The 14,239-nt window shown below is 47.9% G+C and overlaps 1 protein-coding gene across 2 annotated transcripts in view; it reads right to left on the reverse strand.

Annotated features, from left to right (window-relative positions):
• GFRA4 (GDNF family receptor alpha 4) overlaps positions 1-14,239 on the reverse strand; it is a 77,213-nt gene that overhangs the window by 10,494 nt on the left and 52,480 nt on the right. For both annotated transcript variants that reach the window (XR_009965116.1, XM_062619984.1), the window contains exons 2-4: positions 7,815-8,093; positions 4,855-4,935; positions 921-1,266 (exon numbers count right to left, since the gene is read on the reverse strand). Coding sequence is in view for 1 of the 2 variants with exons in the window: in XM_062619984.1 (XP_062475968.1) it covers positions 921-1,266; positions 4,855-4,935; positions 7,815-8,093 (706 nt within the window). In the remaining variant the exon portion in view is untranslated. The remainder of the gene's footprint in view (positions 1-920; positions 1,267-4,854; positions 4,936-7,814; positions 8,094-14,239) is intronic.

A 14,239-nucleotide genomic window follows, 5' to 3' on the forward strand; every position in this document is an offset into this window, starting at 1 on the left:
ATGCATGCAGTTTAAATGGAAGCAGAGAAGCAAGCCACCCTGGCCACATACTACATGGTGGATGTGGAGTGACAGCTGCGATGCTGAGACCTCTATCACGATCACTAGAACATGCAGCCTTGCAGCAGAAAGGAGTGCTTTTATGCACATCATTAAGTTTTCTAATAAAAAAAAAGAAGAAAAACAGATTTTTAAGGTATCTACAAGTGCCTGTGGCTGTCGGGATAGCTTGGGTGCTCCTGTAGGATGCTCTGGACTAGGGGAAATGGGCAGTGGGGAGGCAGATCGGTTAAAGTGACTGCAAGCACCCCATATCACATCCCCACCTAGCTTGCACCTTCCTGGAACTATTTCCAGGTCTACTATGCTATGCTATATAGGTACTATATAATATATATTGGCATAGTATGGTATTAGTATTGGATGGAATGGGATGGCATAGCATAGCAGCATAGCATAGCAACATAGCATAGCATAGTAGACCTGGAAATAGTATATATATATATATAGCATATATATGTACTATAAACTATATACTATATACTTATACTATACTGCTACTGTACTATACTACACTACACTGCAATATACTACACTACGCTACAGTATACTACACTACACTATATCTTTTTTAGGACAAAAGCCAAAAACCCATAGAAAAGATCTAAAAAACTCCAACACAAACATCTCAAATCTTCTTCTGTCTGTTAGCACTTCCTATATAGAAAGTAAGACAAGGACATGGGTCATGGGAAGGAGGCACTCAGGCCATCAGTCAATGGGTTGTGGTGGGATGGGTGCCTCCAGTCAGCATCCTTTAGATGAGTGCATTGGCTCTGGGCTGTCACCAGGGGATGAACCCAAGGCTTGTCCAAGGCACAGCTCTCTGCGTTGGCCACCCCGGTGTAAGCGAGCTTTACCTGCAGACGTAGTTCTCCCGGCAGGAGTCCAGGGGCGCCAGGCAGTTGGGCTTCTCCTTGGACTCGTAGGAGCAGGCAGGAACGATGGTCTGCCGGCGGCGCTCGGCGCAGGCCGTGTCTTCGCAGGGGCAGAAGAGCAGCTCATGGGTGTACTCCGGCGGCACGCGGTCGAAGAACTTGCGCAGAGCCTTGTGGCACTTGGAGCGGTTGCAGGTATCAGCCCGCGCCAGGCGCCGGATGCAGAAGGACACGTACTCGGTCCGCAGGCGCTGGCACATCTCGTCCACGTTGCAGGCTTTGGCGGCATCCAGGCACCGGTTCACCTGGGTCACCTCGTTCTCAGAGCCTGTGGGAGATGGGGATGGGGGTTTGTGCTCATCTCCCCACCCAGCAGCACCACCCTGTGCAGGTACCTTCGTCCCCATCCTGCTCTCATCCTTGGTGAGACCATCGCCTGCTCAGGAAGGCAGTGACCAGGGTGAGGTCCACACTTGCTCACTGTGCCATGGCAGGACCAAATCCACTTTCCTTACTCACCTTTACCAAGAGGTTCCATGGCCACACAACGAAGCTTACACCCCAGAGACTGCTCCTCCAAGCTCCTATATTTACATGCCCCATCCCTGGAAAGGATTCAAGGCCAGGTTGGATGGGGCTTGGAGGAACCTGCTCTAGTGGAAGGTGTCCCTGCCCGTGGCAGGGGGTTGGAGCTGGATGAACCTTAAGGTCCTTTCCAACCCAAACCATTCTGTGATTCTATGATGTAATAAAATGAAGACTTGCAGTACCCTGGTTATCTCATAACACTTTCCCAACATGAATTAACCAACTTGAGGCCTGGGAAGACAGCAGTCATTAGAAAGTGCATCTGCTTCTGGCCATGACTGGATTCACCAATGTGATGGGATCTCTTCTAACGGCCCCTTTTTCCCCAAACTCTGCTCAGGATCAAACACTGAGTTAGTGGCAATGATACATGGGTGGTTGGTGTTAACCCTTGCACCCCAGACTTGCACCCATATGCTGTACAATGAGTTTCTTCAGGCCTGTGTAAGGCCAAGTCTGGCTTTGGTAGCAGCTGTGCTATGTTCATGCCCAGCTAAGTGAGAGCTGTCTGGGTCTCAAAGCATCACAACAGCGCACTGGTTTTCCCAATTCAAACCAGTCCTGCCCAGTATGGCCATGTCCTAAGTCACAACAGTGCCTTTTGGGATGGGAATCAGAGCTACCATCCAACGTGATGTCCCTGGGACCTTGATGCTGCCTGCATGTGAGCACATGTGGGTCTCTCCCTGTGGATGGATCACTGGCTTCAACAAGATCACTCTGCATTTCCGTCCTCTTGAACAAGAGGGGAAAGGAAGCCCAGGTTAGCCTGGATGGGAGAGCAACGGTGTGCCATTGGGATGCAGGGAAGGTGGAGGAAAACTTGCATCAGGGGAACAATCAGGGAAATGAAACAAAAACTACAGTGACAGATGAGAAACACACCGTCTTCAGTAAGCAAACAGATCTCTCATGAGTTTATATGCCAACAGCCTCCTCTACAAACGTGGGAAATAGGTAAGAGGGAAAGGTATTTGTCTAACACTGGTTTTAGGGGTCCTTCAAAAGTGAGTTGATCTCTGTTTTATAGAAGGGGAAATGCTACAGGTAGGACTCGATCGAGACATCAGGCTCTCTCTGATCAGACCGATAAGATGAAGATCCTCCAAGCATAAGAGAGAAAAGGAATTTGAAGCCATTTTTCACCTCTCTGAATGAAGCCCATGACCTGAAGCACATTAGAAGGGCTTTGTCCCCAGCACAGAAGGACTTTTTAGAGATGAAAAATCCCCAGAAAGACAAATTTCCAATGCAGAGTCAAGCCTTGTCTTTGGTTGGGAGTTAAAACCAGCCAGCCAGTGCTGAACAAGTGTTATAACATTGACAGTCTCTCTGAGCACTTCAGAACTGGCTGCCCTTCTTCATTTTCACTGCTATTAGCAGATCCTCCTTATCCTAGCACTTATTTTTCCCTTCCTGTTGTCCCCTCTGAATATAATGAGCTGGAAGTCACATCCCAAGTTTTGAAGTTACTTTATGACGGGTGAAACTTTTGCTTAGTGTGTTCCCACCACAGAATTCCTTCCCTTTAATATGGCCAGGGGTGAATATTGTGAGAGAACCAGTTTACACAGGGGAGCTGTCAGCACAAAGTTATTTGGAAGGGTTTCATTACCCATTCAGCTAATGAATCACAAGGAACACACTCGTTTGTCTCCTCTTCCCACGCAATAACAGGATGTGCTTTTTTAAATCACTGCTACAATTAGAGCAGAGAGATAGAATTCCATTTGCATGGTTTTTACAATTAGAGCAGAGAGGTAGAATTCCATTTGCACAGCTTGAATAATTGATATATATTGTTGATGTAAAATTGGGCTCAAAATATCTGTTGCTCTGACTTGATACATGGTCATGAGGATGTCTTACGTTTCAATAAGCTCTCGGGAATTTTTGTATTTGGGAGGTTTAAAAGGGGTTCTTTGGCAGTGCTGACTATATGATCTGGGCACTGGTTAGTAGGTCATAAATTATGTTATTGGAGGTGTTGAGTATAAGTAGGGGAAAAACAGGTTAAACCAAGAAACTTCACATCCCTAGATGGATGCTGAGTCCTTTGGCACATACCCTTGCTGCTCTGGGCCCATTCGTGCTTTGCTGCCCAACCGGTTTCGGTCTGCTTTAAAAGCCTGCAATGTGTTAACCATGCATAAAAATCCCCATCCATAGATTCTGCCGTGCTCTGAAGAGCCCTGTAGGACTCTCAGCAAAGGGGAAAGAACTCTGGTAAAGAAGGCCATGACCCTGCAAACAGCTCTGTGTATGCTTCACTTTCCACTCTCAAATCAGTCAAGTGGAGTCAATAAGAAAACGTGAGGTCAAGGAGCACCCCCTTTCCCCTCTCTGCTCAGACTGTTGAGGGCTGATGGGTTAATTACTCCTGGGCATTTTCACCTAACAAATGCCCCTCCATCTCAGGGACTGCAGACATCCATCAGCTGCAGGGAGCTGCTGCTCCTTACTCGCTCGGGTGCACTCCATCTGGGGATGTCACCCTGGAGTCCGGTGCACATTTGGGATGAGCTGCAGCAGGGCTGCTGTTTTGGTACCTCTGCCAGAGGCACATGAGAACATTATGTGCTCCCATATTGGTTATTTGGTAAGAAAAATCACTGCTGGTAAAGCTTCCCCATGTCTGTGGTGCATAAGCAGAGTCGGACAGTGATTGTGGTGGCAGCTGTGATGTTGGTGATGGATGGCTTAACAACCACCACGCTGACCTTTTAACTGCTGAGCTGGGGTTCGTGTCCTCAAGGGGGTTAAAAGGTGTTGGGCAGCTCTGCTAACATTATTAAGTGGATTACATGACACAGAGCAGAACATGGGTCTGAGTCCTGAGGTTGCCCTCAGGGCATGGGGTTAAAGGCTGTGGCTGGGATCAACCCACAAGTTGGGTTATCAACCTTTTTGCCTGCAGAGTTTGGTCCTGTGAATGATGTGGAAACACCTTCTCATACCTAAGGATACCCCAGCAGGGCGTCTGCATGACACAGGCCATCCACCCGCTATGGAGAATCAGGCCACCCATCATCATGGCTCATTAGAAAAGATCTTCCTACCACATTCCTCAAACCCAGCCATTCACAGCATGGATGTGGAAAAGCCAAATTAGGAAAATCACAAGTGTTTTTCCTAGGACATGTAAGAGTTTAACCCAGGAATCATAATCAGCTCCTTGGAAAAGTGATTGCTAGTCCTGAACCATGCAATGCTGTGTGAATGGACCATAAGAGAGCACAAAGGTCTACCCTGTCTGTAGCACTTGATCCCACAGCCAGCTCCCCCCAGTGTGAACCAGTGAATGGAAGAGCATCTTCCCACCACCTACCTGCAGTGATGGATGCCAGCCGGACATAATCAAAGCCCCTGATGAATGGCTCGTAAGGGGAACTCTCCAGTACGTTCATGCCTGTGGTGAGAAGAGAAGGTGGTGAGAAGGCAGCTGAGCTCCTGAGGGATGTCTGGGACGTACAAGGTTCAACATCTGCAGTGCAGGTTTGCTTGATGGGTCCAAGGGGGTGCGCCCTAAAGGCGATAAGTAAATGGATGCTCAGAGTCACACGAACTGATGCGTGGCAGTATGCTTAGAGAGGGGAATAGGATATAACTGGCTTTTAAAAGTACATCACAGCTTTGGAAAGCTTTTCAGGGCACTGCTGGGTTGCAACTCTATAACTCAAGTCTTGGGCCCCCTTATAGAGCTTGCCACTGAGGACACCAAACTGTAGTAGAGGCTCATGGGCAGGGTTCAAACCACCAGCTCCCTATATACATGGGGTTTCCATCACCATTCTCGCTATTCCCTATGTGTTTCTCCCTGGGTCAATGGTCCTCACCTGGACAGGGTTGTGTGTGCAGCAGCACATGCTTTCCTATCTATTACACCTCTTCCTTTCTCCTTGCCAGCAGCCCTTTCTTACTTGACATGGAGCTAATGACCCACAGCTCCCGCAGCAACTTCATTTTTAAGTTGTTGGGAAGCTAGTTTTATTCACTTGGTGCTTCCCTTTCCTGCACTCAATGTTCTGCAATGCCCCGTCACCCTGATGGATACCACAGAATATTATTGAGGCAAACAACTCAGTATCATTTTTTCCTTTATTAGACATTTAGATGGATATGGACAGCAGCAGCAGATGTACTGGCTGGGATAAAAGGACTATCAAACCTCATGCTCCGGGCATATGCTGATCACCAGCTGCGGTCAGGAAGAAATAGCTCCCAGGGTACAGAGCCCCATGCAATTACTACAGGTGCATTTACAAGGCAGCTTTACACCTTCATTGAAATATCTTGCATCGTTACTGACTGGAAAGGGGCCCATTTGTATGTTCCAGCGTAGCAGTTTTATGTCCTGATGATATAGCACCTTATCAGAGAATTGTTATCGGGTTGTCATCGTGTTATTGTGTCTCCAAATGGGAAGGTGGCTGAACACAGGCGCGCTCAAGAGAAGCTGAGTAAATAGTATGCTTTGCAAATTCCCTGAACGCACACTTCCACAATTGATTTTATAAGAGGGCTTCTAGGATGCTTTTTACAGCCTCGTGGGTATGGAGGACTGAGAGACAAAGCTCTACGCGGAGCATGTGGATTGGCTTCCTTTCTCAGTCAATTAAACATGTGTAAGGACTCTGAAACCTGGGGCTGTTCTGAAGTATATTTCCCTGGGGAAATTAAGGTAAGGGAATCAAAGGGCTGGGAGTGTGAATCTGCATTGCAAGTGAGCTCTGAGCTTGAAAAGATGAGGGGCTCAGGACATGGCAGCAGAGGACAAGTAGGGCAGAGTCTGGGCAGTCTCTGATACCAGCTTTCTTACAGTCATTCTCTAGATGGAGGACCCAGGCTGCTGGGCAGGAAGTGCATCCATTCTGGCCATTCAGCATCTCCTACCCTGCATCTGCAGACCCACACCTGGCCCCTGCCTGCTCCCAGCACTCCCTGCTGTCCTCACACTGCTCTTCCCGGACCTGGAAGTCCTCCTGTCACCACTGTCCCGCACAGCCATGGTGCAGATGAGGTGTGTCCGAAGATTCAGAGCATGAAGGTCGGCCTGTTCTGATGAATGGAGAGGCCACCTCTTCCCCAGGCTTCTCTTCATAGAACGATCGGATCCCAGCCTGGTTTGGTTTGGAAGGGACTTTGAAGCTCATCCAGCTCCAACTCCAACACCTTCCACTAGAGCAGCTTGCTCCAAGCCCCTGTGTCCAACCTGGCCTTGAGCACTGCCAGGGATGGGGCAGCCACAGCTTCTCTGGGCACCCTGTGCCAGCGCCTCAGCACCCTCACAGGGAAGAGCTTCTGCCTAAGAGCTCATCTCAGTCTCCCCTCGGGCAGGTTCAAGCCATTCCCCTTGGCCTGGCCCTTGTAAAGAATTTGCTTCAACACAAACAAAACTCTTCAGCATAGTTATATATCTAGGCATATAATTATGGGAAAGATTTGATCCTGGATGGTGCTGAGGCTTCTTATTTCCCCAGTCACTTTGTAGCCCCATGCTCTGCTCCCTCCAAGCTGTAGCACCTGACAGCTTTCTGGGAACTTGATCAAGCAGTTTCCATTCTGGCAAAGCCTGTGCATTAGAGCCTGCATCCTCTTCATTTTGCTTGGCCTTTTGGCCTGTGTTATCACCCTGCACCTTTCCCTTCAATGTTCAGCCAGCAGTGTTTTATTAATCTATATCGCAGCCCATGGGTGGAAGGTTCTGTTTTATTCCCCATTTTAATTTTCATGGTGCATAAAATACTCACCAGCCTGACAGGGAAGAGTTATGGCCACTGAGGTGTGCTTTTATGATGACTCTTAAAAACCATCAAAATCCAAACTTACTAAATACTGGCTCTGGGAACACTTTAAATTCCAGCTGATGTCACCAGCCCCAAATCTTCACTAACCCAAAGACATTGGTGCACTTGAAAGCCTCCAAGAGAGTGATATTTTTTAAGTTCATGCTGGTTTTTTTAGCTCAGTGCCCATGCTTCGTGTACTATATCCATGGCTTTCGTGGTCTTGGCTAACATAGGTAGATGGAAAACATAGCATGTATTTCTGCAGGAGAAGACATACAGGTATACTGGGAACACCATAGAAAAGAGGCCAGGTTAAAAAAACAGAGGAAGGAGGGATTGCTTTCCCCAAAAGCAATAGGGATCAGTAGGTCATGAGAGGGAATGTGATGCTGCAGGGATGGCCTTCTTTGCGGCCACTTTTGGGGAGCTCTGTAGAAAGCCCTAGCAATAATTCCCTTTGAGGAAAACCATTGAGAAATGAGCACCCTGCTTGACTGACCTTCCATCAACGTGTGGTGGATGCTCCAGTAGACACTCAAGCAGTGCTTCTCCTTTTTCATGCCACGCTTGCACTTGCAGCCATACAGTTGGCTGGAGAGCAGGGCAGTCACGGTGCTCCTGCACTGGTTCTTGGCATCGGGGCCCAGCTTGTTGGCTCCATTGCCTGCAATGCATTGCCGGAGGGTCCTGAATTTGGCACTGCAGATGGGGTCGTTGGTACAGGACTCGCCTGCTTGAAGGCAGTCCCTGCTCGAGCTGACAGCTTCCGCCATGCCTTCTGCAACAAAACCAGACAAGTGGTTTAAGGGTGGTGGAGCAACCTCAGGTGGGAAATGAATTGTGTTTCCCATGACCAGGCTGGGATGTCCATCTAAGAATCATAGCATGATTTCATTTGGAAAGGACCTTAAATCCCATCCAGTTCCAACCCCTGCCACAGGCAGGGACCCCTTCCACTGGAGCAGCTTGCTCCAAGCCCCTGTGTCCAACCTGGCCTTGGACACTGCCAGGGATGGGGCAGCCACAGCTTCCCCGGGCACTCAGTGCCAGCGCCTCAGCACCCTCACGATAAAGAATTTCTTCTTATATCTGACCTGCACTTCCCCTGTTTAAATTTAAACTCATCCTCCCTTGTCCTGTCACTGCAATCTCTGATGAAGAGTCCCTCTTCCGCATCCTTGTGGGCACCCTTCAGATACTGGAAGATTGCTATGAGGTCTCCAGAACTTCATATGCAGAGATGGAAATCCCTCTAATCATCATCCTCTCTACAAGCAATGACCTTGCTTTTGAGATCTGTAAGTGGGCAGATCCCTCCCCAGCAGGTCAACTGGAGGGTTTAAACGCTCAGTCTTAGCACTCCTACTCATGGATTGCCCATGTGATGGGGAGCACTGGTTGCAGCACTGCACAGCAGCATGGCAGAGGAACAGGAGTAGGTAAAAGGAAGTTGGAAGGATGTTAAGGGGACAAGACACAACCTGACACTCAACACCTCAACCCAACCCTCTCTCTCATATAGATGGGCCACCAGTAGCAATGTGGCATCCTGCTGAGGACCCAGAAGGAGAGGTCACATCTCTCCTGGAGACCGGGTTCTTCCTCATTTGAGAAAGAAACCCTGGACAAGGTCACCTGGAAGCCACATTATATATGGCAGAAACACAGCCAGTTCCTGTGCTTGCTCTTTCTTGGTGCACAAAAAGCTCTCCAAACCCATTGCTCCCCCAGCTCTCCCTCATTTTGCCCTCCAAAGTCGATAGCATCCCAAATGCTATGGAGATCCCAGCCTTTCCCCCTTGGACATGGCTTAACCCTGCCTACACCTCACTGCAGCTATGGATGGCTCTGTGTGGGGTGATTTGACATGGAGTCATCTCACATGTGTCCCAGCAGTTGGCCCATGTTTGCTGTCACCACCTCCCCAGGGTTCTCACTGTTCTGTCCTGGCTTTTTCCAAGCTTCTCTAAGTTCTCTTCAGAGTTTATTGTAAAAACACAAAGTGCTCTCTTCCACATACCGAGAAGAGAGATGAAAGCATGGGAGGAAGACATTATTGCTACTCATACACCAACAAATTAATTCAGCAGGGCTCAATGATGCTGTGTCCCCATGGCCTGGAGCAGACCAATTCCCTGCTATTAAACGTGCTTCCTTTCTAAAGCAGGCTGGCCACATCCAGACTGACTCCAGGGGATGTTCTCATTCCGAGGCTCATGGTTGTATTGTTCCACCCCAGCAATGGCAATGCCAGGGGCTCAGCTGTACTCAGTAGAGCATGGTGGCACCCAGAGGAGATGAGGACCAGAGCAAGGCAAATCACGCTCCTAGTTGGTGTGATGCTCTGGACCATGCTGACATAGATGGGGCATGACTGCACCATGGCTTGGGGGTGTGATGAAGAAGGGAACCTGGTTTATGGAAGGAGAGAATCAGTCCCTGTGCCTATAATGTAATTTCAGATTCTGCTGTACTATAAAACCAGAAACTGCTGTCGTGACCTTGAAGGAGGACTTCTCAAACACTTCTCAAAGGAACTCCTTGTCTCTAGCTTAACTTGTCTTCCCTTTGGATAGGAACCAGAAGGGTAAGGATACCTTACCCTTCATGGGGTAGATAAGCTGGGGGCACCTTCTGGTTTCTGAGCCTTTCCACAATCTGTTCCTCATGAGATCCAAATTGGACAATATTAGAAAATCAGGGGCCCTGATTTCCATTTCTGGGGGTTCATCAGATCTCCCTTTTCTCCAAGACTCTATTGATTTTTCCATAGAGCCCCTTTTCCCTATTTCCACTTGCTACCTCTCCTGCCCTTAATATCTGTGTCTGCCTCTGCTGCCTTCCTAGTTGGAAGGCATTGAGCCCAGTATGGCCATTCCCCATCTAAGCAGTCTCAGGGTGTTTGCTAAGAAGGAGCTGCTTCTATTCTCTTGATTAGAATAGAAGGCAGCAGCTGGAGTTCAGATATTTCAATTACGTTTATTACAGACTTTGGGTGAACCCACCAGGAGGTTTCCTCCTGAAATATCCCAATAGCATCTCAAATGCAAAACCTTTCATCAAACTCCAGACTATTTCGAAGTGCCTTGTGGCCAACTTTGAGCTTTCAGTTATTTCAATCTCACATCACCTCCAATTTGAGTTCTTCTACCCCTGATTTATTCATAGACCTGGTTTATTTAGCACTCAAGGCTTGTTTGGATCTGCCAAATGTGGAGAGAAAAATTATTTCCAACGTGTAACAAACTCTGCCTTGGGCTGTCGTATCTTGAAGAACTCTGAACACAAGGAACCAGTTTCCTTGAAATATCATTTGGTCTCTGCAATTTCACTGAGATCCATAAAATGAACTGGAGCTGCTCACAGCCTCTGCTTTCAGACACCACTGAATGTTCCATGCACATATCTGAACCCATAGAGAAAAGAAAGCAAGTCCTTGACTTATTTTACCCTGGTTTTCTCCAAAGGATCTCCTCTGGACAAGGGTAACACATGGCAGGTTTCATTCTAAAGAGGTGACTTTGCCACTGTCATGTCAGCTGCTAGAAAAGTAGGTTGAAAGAGAAATTATGACCCTCCTTGCCCCTCTCTGCTCCATGAATTGTGGAAGATACTCCCCAGGATGGTTATAAACACAGCCAGCCTGTAAAAGCTGTAAACCACTTTGGGATCCCACTCTAAATGAATCAAGCACATCGACCATCTGAGAGATTTCCCTGTGAAATTCTAAGTAAATATATCCTCAAGCTGAGATTTACCCCATAGAACAAAGTCCAGGGGCGAATATTTAAAGCCTAAACCCAAAGCATAAAACACCCCCATTCAGACTTAATGCCAGAGGTGTCTGAAGCAACTTGGAGCGTCACGAATGACCCGTTCCATAATCACGTCACCTAAAACCCAAATCAGTCAAGGGCTTTTATTGTTGGCGATGTCTTTGCAACTGAGACAACATAACACCACGTTTCCCTCTGCACACTACCCCTGGGAGAGTAATTTTATGCAACATTAAGAGAGTGCCTCTTAGGGGGAAAAAGATAATAAATCTCTGTGACTTATGAAATAGATGGTGCTTCCTAACAGGCAGGGACAGAAGCAAAATCAGGTCTCCTCTCCTAAAGGTGGAGCGTTCTTTCCGGTTTTGCCTTCAAACATATAGCACCTTATCCCTTGCTGAGGGATTTTCCTCCACCTTTACCCCTTGACTGACCAGGGACTCAGAGTGTGAACTGGTCTGTGAGCAGTTAAGGGCTTTCAATGCCTCTGCTTTCCTAATAGCAGACCTTCCAGCTCCCTCTGCTCTCTTTAAAAGGCTATTTGTCTGCATTTTTATTCCTCGCTTGCTGCTAATTTCACGCTGTTTACGGTGGGCAGATGGAGTAATGAGCTTATTTTCACATCCTGTTTGTAGCTGTGCTCCACATCTGTTTCTGCTCTTGCTTACCTCAGTGACACTTACATGAAGTTACTCCTAATGCACAGGCGTAAGAGAAAAATCTGTCTCTTCCCACTGCCTTAACAGACCCTCGGTTCTTACATAGGTATCTCAAAGTGCATTTTGTTTAATGAGGAGGTCTGACTCTCCTCCAAGGAGACCATTTCCTGCACCAAGGGAAGGCGGCTGTGCTGGGGTACAGAAGTATGAAGGTAGAATCGTAGGATCAAGGAATGGTTTGTGTTGGAAGGGAGCTTAAAGCTCCTCCAGCTCCAACCCCTGCCACAGACAGGGACCCCTTCCACTAGAGCAGCTTGCTCCAAGCCCCTGTGTCCAACCTGGCCTTGAACACTGCCAGGGATGGGGCAGCCACAGCTTCTCTGGGCACCCTGTGCCAGCGCCTCAGCACCCTCACATTAAAGATGACCCCCATGTGGTCTGGAAAGAGTGAATAAAATGCCTGGAGAGTACCAGCACAGGACCCCATCACTTTGCCTTCCTGATCCAACCAACACTTGTGCTTTGGGTGTTTAAGGAGGAACCACAGTTTCTCTTGGTGCTGTTTGACCTGGTGCTCTGAGATGCATCCCCTTCCCCTCCAGTTCTGTGTGTATTAGGTGTGAAGCCCTTGACATCCCTGATTCACACACAGTCCTAGGGAATGATGAACACTGTTATTTCCATGACGAGCTGTTGACTCCAGAACATTTGGTGTTTGCTTTTATAGTATTTGCTGCAAAGAGGGAAATAACCACCCAAAATCTCCAACAAAGCATCACCTAACCCCTGTAGGTTATTTGGACACATTTTACATAATTCATCCTAAATCAGGCCTGTCAAATCTTGCACAATCAATGATGCAGAAGGCTCCTGCCTTCCACTGCCCTTGTGCTCAGGCTGGATCTCCTGTGCACGTGCATCCTCCATGGTCTGGGATCCCTTCTGCTCTGCCACCTCCTGTACCTGCTCCACTTCAGAGGTCTTTTGTTGACCAAACATACCCCATCCAACATGTCATGGTGTGTGAGGGGCTGTCCCTCTACAAGCCTTGTTTTGCCTGCAAAGGTGGATGTCTTCATGCCAGAGTCACTCTCACATGTAAATGGCTGCGAAAGGACATTGCAAAGTGCACTTGTATCCTGTACTAACGTGACAGACACCTATAGAAACAGGGTCTAAGCCTGAGGTGGGCACCAGACCATGCCTCTGTGTTCAGCTGGGAGAAATGGCCATCATTGGGCAACCCTTATAGGCTGGGTCACATTAAATCTGCAGGACAGATGCTGGTGCTTGCTGATAGGCAATTGCCTGATATCCAGAACCTTTCAGCTTACCCAGAGCTGTCAGAAACAAGTTGTTGCCCACTGTTGTCCTGAGTGAAAAATGATGGGAAAGAGATTCTGGAAGAAATATTCCTAGTATTTCCCAACTATCCATAAACCAGCAGTGATGCATGGATGGGGCCAGGTGGCTACTGCAGGTGGGCACTGCTAAACCTCTTTTAGACTACGTTCTCACGTCATGATTTTACAGTCAAGTACTCACCTAAGGAAAGAGCTCAAGCTTCGTTTCTGACATAGCTTCAGAGTGAACACATTTGCTGTATCAATGGTTCTTCCCCCAAACCTGCTTGAGAACAGCCCTCCCAGGGGATCCCATACACCTTGTCCAGAGCTCGCAGTTATCACCTCGATATCATAGTGCCCAGCAACTGACTCAGAATCCCAGCCTGGTTTGTGTTGGAGGAACCTTAAAGCTCATCCAGTTCCAATCCCCTGCCACCTTCCACTACCCCAGGTTGATACCTTTTGGGATGCTGCTCTCTAGGCAAGAAAAGGTTTCCTTCCCTTTCATCCTTCTTGCCCTGAGCTTAGTGCACGCTCAGTGCTCCAATACCATGGACACTTTGAGAGCTGGCTCACTGTTCTGCTGGATTAAACCAGCAGCTCATGCGAGGAGGATGACACTACTCACTGCTGCCACTGCCCACAGTCCTCTGAGGACTTAGATGGTTTTACAGACATCACACCCACACAGTGAGATCCCATGGTGCAAACTGATCTCTTTTTGCCAGTGATTCTCCCCTGCCAGCACTGGGGTGGTGGAATTTGCTGAGAACACCTCAGGAATGTGATGTCTGAGGGTGTCAAAGCAATACTAGAGAGTTCAGGCCAACAACATACTGCATGTCTGGAGTGGGTATTGAAAATGTGCTTCCTGACCATAACTACAGCTCTGATCTTTCTCACCTTGCTTTCAGGTTATAAGCAATCTGATATCTGTATTTGCCCAGTGCCTTCAAGCAGGACTTCACAGGCACTGGGGAACTACAAATAAACACAGTAACATTCACTACATGTTTTCTTCTCCTCTAATAGCTGATCCACATAGAAGATAATTTACTCATTGTATAGAATTAGAACCAGAAGAAGCCACATACCTCTGATCTGCAATCCTGCTTATCATACATGACACCTAGATGTCTTCAG

This window comes from Pezoporus occidentalis, unplaced genomic scaffold (genome assembly GCF_034315485.1).
Source record: "Pezoporus occidentalis ecotype Australia unplaced genomic scaffold, CSIRO_AGI_Poc_V1 ctg217, whole genome shotgun sequence".
In the NCBI taxonomy this organism is placed as follows: domain Eukaryota; kingdom Metazoa; phylum Chordata; class Aves; order Psittaciformes; family Psittacidae; genus Pezoporus; species Pezoporus occidentalis.